This window comes from Folsomia candida, unplaced genomic scaffold, assembly GCF_002217175.1.
Source record: "Folsomia candida strain VU population unplaced genomic scaffold, ASM221717v1 Fcan01_Sc001, whole genome shotgun sequence".
NCBI lineage: Eukaryota > Metazoa > Arthropoda > Collembola > Entomobryomorpha > Isotomidae > Folsomia > Folsomia candida.
In genome coordinates this window covers 25,688,990-25,701,559 of record NW_019091193.1, presented here as the reverse complement: position 1 = coordinate 25,701,559, position 12,570 = coordinate 25,688,990, and the positions used below count along the sequence as shown (strand labels likewise).

The 12,570-nt window shown below is 37.2% G+C and overlaps 1 protein-coding gene across 1 annotated transcript; it reads right to left on the bottom strand.

Annotated features, from left to right (window-relative positions):
- Nucleotides 1-4,532: 4,532 nt before the first annotated feature.
- Nucleotides 4,533-8,020, bottom strand: LOC110845354. The gene is made up of 7 exons (XM_022091756.2): nucleotides 7,341-8,020; nucleotides 7,180-7,216; nucleotides 6,989-7,108; nucleotides 6,718-6,827; nucleotides 6,544-6,574; nucleotides 6,370-6,430; nucleotides 4,533-5,694 (listed from the first exon to the last, which is right to left on the bottom strand). Exons 1-7 carry the CDS (start codon nucleotides 7,907-7,909, stop codon nucleotides 5,147-5,149), a joined length of 1,476 nt encoding a protein of 491 aa, XP_021947448.2. The 5' UTR covers nucleotides 7,910-8,020; the 3' UTR covers nucleotides 4,533-5,146.
- Nucleotides 8,021-12,570: the final 4,550 nt, after the last annotated feature.

Sequence of the window (12,570 nt, the reverse complement as noted above, 5' to 3'; positions counted from 1 at the left end):
AGATTAGTTACTTATTGGTTGGTTCCAGTTTAGTGCATACATATAAGCATGCATAATGATAAGCATAATAAGCATTAAATACGGAGATACATATATTTAAAATGGGCTATAAATGCAATGGGAAGGACTACATAAAGTGGAAATGAGGACGTAAAACATCCGAAACTATCAGACACGGAGGCGATTCGTTATAAAATTAATGTGCCATGTTCCACGATTGAGAGGCCGTATTCCTTCCTGGACGCTTTGTCAAAAGAAACAGTGGGACGTCTGTGGAAGCCATTATTAATTTGGACATGTGTACACTGTTGTCCATTGTTGTTGGCAGAGTTTTCAACAAAAGCCTCCCTGTCAGTTGGTTGGTTTTCGATATTTCAAATCCGAATTCAACATTTACTCCTCGTTCGTTATCCAAGTGCACCCCGGAATAAGTGATTGTTGTCAAGAGTTGAAATAGTCTCGATCGAGTTCACCATACGTAATATAAATGGTGGGGCCTATTATTTACTGGTGGCTCACTATGGAATAGTGGATAAAAAATTAAAGAGGAAATGTTAAATGTTCTGCACCAGTTTATAAATATGTGGTTACTTACAAAATGATTGTTCAAGGTTTGTCAAACTTTGTCTATGATGATTGATTCGTACATTTATTTAGATATTTATTGTGGTTACTTGGATCTTCATCTCCTCGTAATCTGAAACCCATTGTGAGATCAACCACGAAACAGATATGCTGGACTTCAATGGACATTTGTGTAATAAATTTTATATATTTATTTGATAAAGTTCAACAGGATTTGAAATCGGCGTGGGTTCAGCCCCACCGTATTGTTGGTCTGGTGGAAAGGAGTGCATAAACATGGGGAGGAATTGGAATGCAACTAGCAATTAAATATTATTTGGTCTCATTGTGTTAAATTATGAGATACGAGCATCATGTCCCGGATCAGATTTTGTTTATTCACAATTGTGATTCATGGGAAGTGGTTTTAAACCCTTTCTTCGTCTCCTCTCTTATTTCTATTCATTCCTTTCCATTGAGCACATTGGTGCCACAGCAGAGGCTCAAATGTGACTCAGATGCAACCAAATTATTATATTACATCAAAAACTAAACTCTTTTCTGTGAAGGGAAATGATGACATGAAGACAAAACCAAACACAAAGAAAAAACACGGGATGCAGGTAGATCAATTAATTAGTAGCAGAACAAACACTGTACGTACGTATGAATGCTGGAAAATTAAATGAATATTTGTACTTTTCAGAAATAATTCTAATTCTATGCAAAGTTTATTTTTAATTTTTGGGGCAATTGATTTTGTAATGTGTCGTGTCTTATTGTTTGTACTCTACAAATAAGTAATCAGCATGCGAAATCTGGACATTTTGTAAAATGGTTGTTGGCGATTGTTTCTTCTCTTTCTTAGAATTGTATGCACTCGCCTTGTAAACCAATTTAACCCGGATTTCTTGTGGGATTCAAAGACATTATTAACTCACCCACACAATGGATGAGTTGAGATAAGCAGATGATAACCAATGCATCAAACAAACCCCTTTTTGCTCCCACACTGCTGCTATGTATGTATACATACCCACGTTACACAAGGTATCCATGCCTTTCGCAGCTTCCTGGACATTGTGAACACTGTGATCTTTTAATCTCTTGTATTTCTGGAAACCGAAAGCCAACCCGATCTATTCACTAACAATCGCCACGTTTTCTTCTCGTCCTCCTTTCATGAGCGTTGGAAAGATCGGGTTATGTGATGCTCATCGTCTGTCGGGAAAGCAGATCGACATTGAGTTTTGTGGGAGCTCCGTTTTATCATTTTGCAATTCACTATTCACTTTATTTCAGTGCCTTTCCCTCCTCCTCCTTCGTTTCTGGGCTTGAATAGAATTGCTCAAGTTTGAAGACACGACTACTTGAAGACGACACAACTAACAACCCATCGTGCACTCCTTGCCTAAATGCAGAGATGAAGGAGGTGGATATCAGAGTGGAGGAGTATCATGAATAGTTTTATTTGGTGTGTTCTCCTGTAAATAAAGAACACCAAAATCGTTTCTTTTCAAAGTAAATGATATGGTAAAATGCTCCTTGGCTTTGTAAGAGCCCTCATAAATGCATACACACACTACGTCATGCGATTGCACAACTTTTACCATGTTTTAAACGCAATTGAGACGGAATGAGACTGGAAATTCTTGCTCAGTCAGTGCAATAAGTAATGCTTAATTTTTTCCATTCACGGACACTATGACAGAATTCTAGTTCATGGACTAAATCGGATATTTGTCCCGATCGGATATTTGTAATTTTGGGTTTTGAATAAAATCTTGAATTTGCGATCAATTAAAAAAATATTAACCACAAGTAATAATCATTCATCATTACTTTTCTTATCTAGTTTCAAATTATTACATGTCGTGAAGGACGTCCCGTTTCTCAACATTCGTCTGTAATTTATACAAATTCTAAGCTTTTGGTCTTACCCATGTGCATCTTAAGTGCTCTCAAGAGCCAACAATTATACTAACCAAGTCGACAAAATGATAATCTAGTTTGTAATCCTTCCTAATAATATAACGAGACAAAGTTGAAAAGAAAGGGTGAAAGATATATCCAATTCACGACCCCACCAGGACGACGACGAGAAGAAGAAGAGGGTCGACTCATCATGCACATCTCATTCAAATTGTGATTTTGTTATGAGTTCAATTTAGAAACTTGGAGGTATTCGGGAGGCGAGGGTGAGCAGCATTGAGCTCCTTCCGTCTAATAACATAAAGGTCGTTTTGTGGTGGAGTGTTTGTTGGAGCACTTGTATTCTTGAGCAGAATATGCTACCCACCAGGATAAGCCACATCTCAAAATCTCTGACCATGATTCGAGATCAGATCCCACAACTCTATTTCTATGCATTTCTTTATGTCCATCAAATCTTTTGTGAACTTATGCAAAACAAAAGCTACCACGACTGGTGCTTTATTTCTTGGCCTACGTAATCTAATTTAACGATACGCCTCTTATTATTTATTATTTATCAGTATTTATTTATTAGTTTATTTTATACTTGGAATAAATCATGTCATCAGAATCCATGAGTTGTTCATGCAAGATTACAATACAAATCCCTCTCTTCAATAAACTTAATAACTTTCTTTATCATTTCTCATCAAATGATTTTAATACAACCAAAAAAGTAAATAAATATCAAGATCATTCTCATTTTCCATTGACAAGTTATTTATTTTATATTTTACATCTTTACATTACATTACGTTTTATTTATTTTCAAACCCACAATGTATGCACATATATGTATTTATATGAACTTTGGTATACCCGACAATATCAAATACAATGGTTTTTTGGATTGGACACTGAATAACGGTAATATTTATGTATGTACATAAGTACATATAGACTTTGCATGTCATTATTGTGGGCCATGAGTAATCTGATATTTATGATATTTATGTGTTAGCCAAGTTTAATTTAATTTACTTAAGCTAAGCAAAACTGTGTTCTTTTGACAAAAGCACGCATATCATTCCACCATTTATTTATTTGACACAGGTTTGACAAATTAAAGGAACCTCCAGCCCAACAATTCACTACCGTTTCGCAGATTGTCATATTTGTCAAGTAAATGATCACGACAATCAACATACATAAATACGTAGTACACATGCTCATACATGTTCGTACACAATGCTTATCTGTCAAAACATAGTCAACCACAAAACAAGTACAAATTGAAGAGCAAGTGAATTTTAAACGAGACTCAATCGATTGGAAAATGATCTTTTTGTGCAACAAAACACAGAAGCACAAAAAGGGAAGAAATCTTATATCGCCGCATTCACGTTTCTGAACTGAAAAGTTTCTTCCCTGACAGAACAAGAGTCGTCGCAACAATGAGGTTCGATCCTCATCCCATTGAATTGTCTATTTTTAACAAATTACTAAACATGGAAAGCATATTAAGCGCATTCTGTATTTAACTATGTACATACATGTCTCACAACCTTTTCAATGTTTGAGATGTAACTCAAGTGCGTGTGAAATTGCGTTAAAAGGATAATAAGTTCTCCCCTGTATGCAGCATTGTGCTGTGTAAGCGATTTCAGGATTTTGGGTTGGAAGCTTCTTTTTCTTAATTTCCATTGAGCGAGGAGGATTTTGGGGATTGGGTGACTTTGCAATTGTTGTTGCTTTAAATGTGTACGATTATTACGTAAAATTGAACCGTTTGAGACTTCCGATCAGGCGAGGAGTTCGGTACCGTTTTAGATATTCCTATAAGTACTTAGTACCTATTTTTCCAAAGGAACAACACCGTAAATTATACCTCGATACAAATCACACGGACAATTGGACATCGTGTATGCAACCACGAAAATCGGATCCAGTTACTGTTAATTTAATTATATTTGTGAAAATGAGTCCATAATATTTTTGGCACCTGATACTGGTGTGAAATGCTTTAAATAAGATTATCTAGGTCAGTGTCATACTTATATTTCTCTAAAAAATCAAATTCGGATTCTTGTTTTTATTACTCAGCAAAGGTTTAAGCTTTTTTTTAAAAAAATGTTTACATTTAAAAATGTATTTTTTTTATCTGATTGATAATCTTGTAAATAGTTCTTTCATTTTGAGCACAGGTAGCAGGTGGAGTTTGAGAAAGCAATAAAATAATAATATTAATAATAATAATGATACTAATTTTCCCACATAACATTACACGATGAAACTGTAGATTATTATGTATTGTGCTGAAGCTCCATGCATTCATTCCTCCTGAAAAGGTTTCTCTACTCTAAAAATACATAAACAATAACAATAAAAACTGCAAAAAGTCTAAATAAAATTTGTACATAACATAATGCATGGTAACTTCCAACACATTTATCCTAAAACTAAGTCGCCATCTGATATGCAGACACCTTCGTGTGTGAGTACGACGCCTAGGCAATTGTTCAACAGAGTATACAGTTTGTGTTGCAGAGGGACGGCTACCGCGGTCACAAGGAAGCAAGGAGGACGGAACAATAGGGTTCGTTTAAAAGTGGAAATACTTGTACAGTCGGCGACGAGGAGGAGAATGCCTCTTACAAAAGAAAGTCAACTAAGTTTTATGCTGAGAGCAACAACTAGTCGTCGTCGTCGTCGTAGGACCTCTGTAATTGAGAAAGATGGGAATGTACTTGTCGCTAAAGAAGCGATTGATTTGTTTGATGTTGTCCTGAACAATGAGATCAAGCGAGGACAAGAGACGAGAAGAATTTTGTTCCAGAAGAAGCGAGTCAGTCCTCCAAGATTTGGAATTCTGTTCAGGAACTTGGAAATCCAGCAAGTTTTTCTCTTTTTCTTTCGTTGCAGATTCTCCCATCGCCATTTGGAACGGATTATTATTAGTGAAGAAGGAATTTTGGGTTTTGTTCTTGTGTCCTCGACGATGGAACGGGCCTTCAACATTGTCCGGCTTGAGTAGACAAGTCAGTCGGTCTTCATCCACGGGTTGGTCCAAGTGCTGAAGAATTCGAATCAATTGCGTGTGCGGATTCTTTTTTACTTGCTCATACTCAACAATTAACAGACTTTGGGTGTTCTCCACCCAGGACATTATCATTGAGGACCATTTCGGAACCATCGTCAGCACAAAGGTCTGCCATTCTAGACACAAAAATAGACAGCTCAATTAATTATCTACTTCTTAACGTGAGAAATTATTGCGAGCAGCCGTGTCATTATGAGATTCGTTTAAAAGCGACTCTAACAAAATAAAAATGTGTATACAAAATTGACCAAAAAAATAGGGGAATGCACGTGAAAAAAATTGATGCTGGTATCAAAATAGGCATGTCCAACAGAGACAACAAGTCTTGGTCAATTTTGGTACACCGTCAAGGCGTCTAGTCCACACGTGAGTGGATAACATAAAACCCAGGAAAGGGGTTCGAACGTGATTGCAATTCAAAACAAAAGATATGAAATTACATTCTTCTGAAGGAAGACTTTGAAATGTCGGGTACAATTTCATTCTAATCGATTTGGTCAGTTGTCCAAATTGAAATCAGAATTTAAAGTGAAAGGGGTTCGGACCAGTTTCTAAAGTGAACAGTTGGTTCAAAGAAACAACAAGCAATTTGTAAGGGCAACATTGGGCTGACTTTTGCTCGACTAGTTGTTGAGATGATTGAAAGAGAGCAAAATGCAGGATCTAGAAAGGATTCATTGTGAATGACGTGCAATGTTATCAACGACGTCGTGCCCAATGACCGGTAGACACTGATATAACAATGATAAAAACCATGTCATTAAATAAATAGAAGCCCGAGTAATACTTACTGAATAGATTGAATTTGTCTTGCATGGCATGTCCACGATGGTCACGGGTCTCCACAAAATTCTGTGTTAAACAATAATTTTTAGCATTTCATCACAGTAAATACCATAAAAATTCATGATAGATTTAAGTAACTATTATATCCCACAAAAAATCGTTCAATGTATTAAACTCACCCAATAAGAAATCAGAGCGTCGTATGGGTTCCTGAGATAAAATGCAGAGTATTATTTGCATGGTACATACATTTCTAACGATACTTTTATCCATGAAAAATATGGATAAAAGTTTTTTAGATACGAATGGTCAGCAATGGTGTTGCAATGTGATAATCAACATTGTGTGCCTACCTTATAAGTAAAATACCTCGGTAGCCAAACATTAATTCGGTCAACTTTACGTAAGCCTGTTTAGTTTTGAAATTGGTGAAGCGAAGAGCGTCATGATGGGTTTTTTGAACCTATTGAAATTAAATTGGAGCATTAATTTATTGGTCAAGGAGTTTGGGTCAAAAGGCTTCATACATATGTTAAATATGCATGTTGCAATTTCACATTTTTTTCGGAATGGATGCATATTATGCAAGTTTGTAAATTCTGTTATTTCTGGAGTGGTACTCACAATTGTACTTCCATCACTGGGGGACCGAAGCTCGCCCAGCATTCCCATCGAGTAGATCTTTGTATCGTTGAAAACGCTGCCCGTGAAAATCCCAGTGCTGCATTCTATCAGATATCGGAGCTGCAGAAAACAGGCAAAAATTAGATTTAATTGATATGATTAACACTCTTTAATAAAATTCGATTTCTTACCCACGAATTCCCACTCCCCGGAAAACTCAATAATGCCCTGGAATCCAATTCAGACGTGCATATTAGACAAAATTCAAAAATGAGATTTTCAAGTGGATCTCTCAATGCAGAAATATTTGCATATGTTTACATGCACATGAAAAATTGTGCCGACCACTCACCTTGGTTTGAATGCGCCTTTGTTGGCAAAACGGATCTGGAATCGGCTGCATTGTGGGTCGTTCGGCCAGGGTCGAACGACTGTGGGGCCTGGCTCGTCTAGGTCTTGATGACCAAACCAAATTTTGGTGGGATCACTTCTCCTGGTTCCATTTTTCTGCTCTGTCGTCGTGGCGTTAGGCGGAACAGTACTTGACAAAGTCTCAAGCTTTTTTTTCCTACTTTTGAAAGTACTGACTTGATGATGGTCAGCGGGGTTTATTCTTTGCTCAGCGTATGCGTCGAAAAATAGATCAGTGTCCACTTCTCGCTTGAATTTTTCGAAAGTTTTTTTCCTACGCAAGTCTAGCAAACTGTGCTGAGATTTAGTATTGAAAGGGAAATGGCGTTGTAGGTCAGAGGTGTGAGCGGCTTTCAAAGTCTCTTCCTTGTGATACTGCGTGGGTCTGACTTTGACCAAGGCGATGAGAAATAAATAGCAAAATGAGGCAGTGGCTGCGAGATAAAGTAGCGGAATGAGGAGCCGTTTGTTCGATCCAATAATCGGAACTGGAATGGGCAACATTATCATCGGCGTCTTGGTTAAATACTTGCACTTGCTTCACGCTCTTTGATAGCAAAAGCAATGGCTTAGGAAAGTATTGCAAAAAGTCTGTGGTCCATCTATCTATACATCTAGCCAACCTGTGTAATTATTATAAGGTGGCGAATCTGCGCCACTACACGTTACTCAGACCCTCGTTGCCTCTTGCTGCATGTACAGCTTCATCAGCATCATACAAATTATTGCTGTGGATCTTGCAGTGCAATAAGGACTCAAGAAATCGCAATGAGCTGTGTTGAGTGGTGCAATATTTACAACAGGAGTGCAAGTAATGCAACGTGGACGACTCATGTACATACATATGCATGCACACAGATAATAAATATATTGCCTGCCTGTCTTATTGCTTGCGATGTTTGCTGCAATGTCCAATTGTGGAAGTCAAGATCAGTTATTTGAAAATGAATGCGAATTAATTTAATGGCTGCAATTTTCTTTGATTCTTGTCTACTTCCACCACTCACCCAGTAGTACAATCTTTAAATGTGTAACAATAAACTCCTTATCGCAAAAGGTGTATGTGTCGCTGGTTGAAATCGGATTCTCTAAATTAGTATCCCCATTGTTGCACTGTCGATGTTCTTCTATTGTCCTCTCGATAAGTGCTGCATAAAAAAAATCAGACCACCGACAAAAGTGAAGTTAAAAGAGAGTTTTGAAACTTTTTAATAATTTCTCAAATACTCGACACTTTCTTCTTTTATGCGCATACAACAATTTATATCCTCGTCGTACACATGCGTATTTGTACACAATCACTATGCAAAATGAAATCAGTACATTTAAATAATCTAAATTTGCCTTACCTTATAATTTTTTTACATAAATCTGCGACACGATTTTTGCATGAGGTGCAAGGAATCGAAGAAGGATTTTAGAAATAAAATAATTTATCAGATCAACAGATCAACAGATCGACGTAGGTTCAAGAAATTATTTGGCTATAAGAACAAATTCTGTTGGGATTGACTGAATTTGTGCTCAGCTAGTTTCAAATAAAGACTTATCTCACTGAACAAATCTAGTCTGATCGGTGCAGGAGAATATGTGACTACGACTCCTACACGAAACACCGATTCTAGTAAACCTACCAAGAAGATACCACGATTATCTTGCTCTGATTGTTCAGTCAAAGAAGCAGTTGGTTGGTTGGTGGTAAATAAAGTACGCATTTGTAATTCGGTATCATCATAAAAATTCAGGAAAAATTATTCCGTTTAAGCGCATGGCTAAATCAAAGAAAACAGGAAGAAGCTATCCGCATCCGAGCTGCACACACTCGTACATAAATAAAACTGTACATCTTCCTCCTTCGCCGCTCATGAGTTTCCTGACTAATTTACTACATTTTTTCGGCTCTTTATGTCTTCATTAAAAGTTACTTTCCACGCAGATCTAAATACATATTTACATGCATTTCTACAAATGCTTACCGACCATGATTTGTAACAGGGTGTGTATATTTTAAGGGAATTTTGTCACGAGAGACAGCAAGTACTTAGTACATTAATGACGACGAGCCAGGAAAGTAATGCTAATTTCACGTGTCGCAGAGACTATTATGCCACATAATCGTCGCAGGTACTGTTACAAAGTCTGGGATGACATCCATTATTGTCTCGGGGTTGGACATCGTCATAGCATTGGCATGATTAGCAGGTGTGATTCACTATTCCTCAGAAATCCGAATGACTAATTGGCATACAGTTTGTCAACATTTTGAAAAAATCCCTATCGCGGAAAGGACAGAATAAGATTGGTAACAGGTTTCAAGAAGTGTTTGGAGAAACATTGAACTCAAAACCACAAAAGCATGACGAACGACTTAATGATCCCGTTACCGGTAACGAGAAGCATCACATCACTTCCACAACTTCCCAGTTCCCAACTACACAACTTTTTTTTGCAAGTTGATTCAGTCAATTGTTTTTTACATTTACACATTTCTCCCAAACTCCCTCAGCATGTTTGAATTTTATTACATCGTGTTTAAACAAGACAACAATTTTGATGTGTTCACGATGACGGGATAAGATTTACGAGATGTTTTAAAAATACAGCTTTTTGATGGAATTACGAAAGTTTCACAGTCACGTCGATAAAATCGCGACCTCGGTCAAGGTTATGGCATAACTAAAGGCGAAAGGGTATAATACGTAATATTACTATTATTATTACTACATATTACACTTGAAAGCCATGAGCGGAACGGTCTTAGCAAGATCCGCGTTGTTGTATTCCTGGCATCCTGGCCAACAGCACGTCATTTTGCTATCTTATTATGCATTCCTCAACTTAATTTCCTTTTCCGATCTCAATCTCTTTTTGTGTATGCGAAACTGACTTCTCTGAAGCAATTAGCAAGCAAGCGAGTGAAGTAACTGACCCAAAAATGGGGCATTGAAGTTTCCCTTGCCCAAGATAGGTCGATAAACCGGTCGTGCATGTAGAAGGTAAATGTGCGATGTGCGAAAGTCAAAAGTGCGTGCAAAAAAGTGTTGAAGCAAATTACAAGGGAAATTCTATTATCCAATCCATCCATCCCACTCCTCTTGGCTGACTCTCTTGTTAGCATTGTGAATAAAAGGACAGTTATATTCTTCAGAGAATAAAGTCACTCTGCACGAGGGATACAGTTACAAAAATTTCCTTGAATTAATTGAATGAGTCAATAATACCATCAGCGATCGAGAGTCAATGAATCTCCTCCTCGCCCAGGTTGGCGAAGTAAACAAACTTTCAACTTTATACATAGTTTCTCATCCGGCAAGTCAAGTTCAAGACTTGCGAGACAATTGCAGTGGGTTACATTATCACAATCACTCTCTTACGTATGTAGTATTACATACATTGCTCATGTCGATAACATGCGATTACGTTATTTACGTGGATGATGATGACATTGCCTTTCGTTAGCGCACAGAATTGCTCCAACCCGTTAGGAAAATAAACACAAATTCGACATACCTTGTCGTACATGGATTGACTCACGTATTTCCAGAGCTGGGATAATCCTGATTAAGGATTATGGATTTTAATCCCGGATTAAGGATTATTAATCCATAATCTATAATCCGGCAACGGTAGTTTGTTAGAATTAATCCTAATCCATAATCCCGATTTTTTAGGAATGAGAATTAATCCTGGAATAATCCCGTCAGGTGTCTTTAATCCATAATCACGATTATGGATTACTAATCCCGATTAATCCCAATCATGATTACTAATCCTGATTATTAATCCAGATTAATCCCAATCATGATTAATCATGATTACGTATTCATGATTAATTCTCAATCTGGATTACTCAGTTCAATTCCCATAGTTCTATTTCATCCCACTCTGTGTAGCTTGAAGTCTCAAGTTCTCACAACTTTCTTCTGTCAGCTACCATTTGAAGAGTCAACATGTTCTCGCTGCCTTGCACTATATATATCAATTGAAACTGCTTTTTAAATATTTTATGTGAACCCACATAGTTGAAATTTGTTGCGCTAGATATAGTGTAAAAATCATTAATCACCAAATTAATCAGGATTATTAATCCATAATCCATAATCCTGAAATTTCCAGAATGTATGGATTAATCCGGATTAATCCTGACATAAATTAATCTCACGAAAATAATTTAATCACAATCCACATTATTTTGTGGTTAATCCATAATCCATAATCCACCCTCAAAAACCAATAATCACCCAGCTCTGCGTATTTCAAATTCGACTCAATCTTGTAGTTCTTATTACAACAACAACAATAACAAATTATGCAGCTTATCATTTGGTCGGTGTGTCAGTCGGAAGCCTTAGGCAAGCCGGTGAAGGTGAATACGTAATCACAATAAAAAACGTTTTCGAAACAAGCAGATAAGTTTGAAATTAGAGAATGAATTGAAATGCAATGATGAACATCTTGACTTATTTTTCATCAAACGTTTTTTGAGGATGCGTTGGATATCACACATCAGCAGCAGCACTCCCTGTTTTCTCATACGACGAACATTCACTATCTTCTACCGTTATTCCCGTCTTTCGAAAAATAAGTATGCTGACATTCCTTCCTAGTCAATAACTTGTGCCAAAAGTCTGAAGAAAGTTCTAGATGACGAGGCTGACGTGTACCGTAAAGAGGACGGAGTGCTTGGCATTAAGCTTGTGGTTTAGATGCATAACGCGAGCGTATATTTCATGAGCGACCTTGACCCCAATGTCATCGTGATGAGGAACTATATACGCATCTGTGTATGTAGAGGAGCTGAAAAATGCTTACACAAGTTGAGTTTCCGGTGAGAATTAAAGTTCAAGACTTTCCTTCGAAAGTTCAATTACAAATTCGCCTTTAGGATTTGACATCTTAAGATAAATTGCATGTTAAGCACTTGGAATAAAAGTCATGTCGTCAAAAATTTCGCTAGCGTGGAATTGGAGGCCAGTAGGAAAACTCACTTTTCTAGAATTGGCACCGTTATTATGTCGGTTGGCCGGTGAATTTGTTTTTGTTGGACAAGATTCTCGACTATTGTGACGTGGCCGTGTTTTAATGAATTAAACTTCTTTCCGTTCAAAGTCAACAACATGATGCAACTGAATCTTACGGCGTCGGTGTACGTACGTTGACTCAGTCAGTAA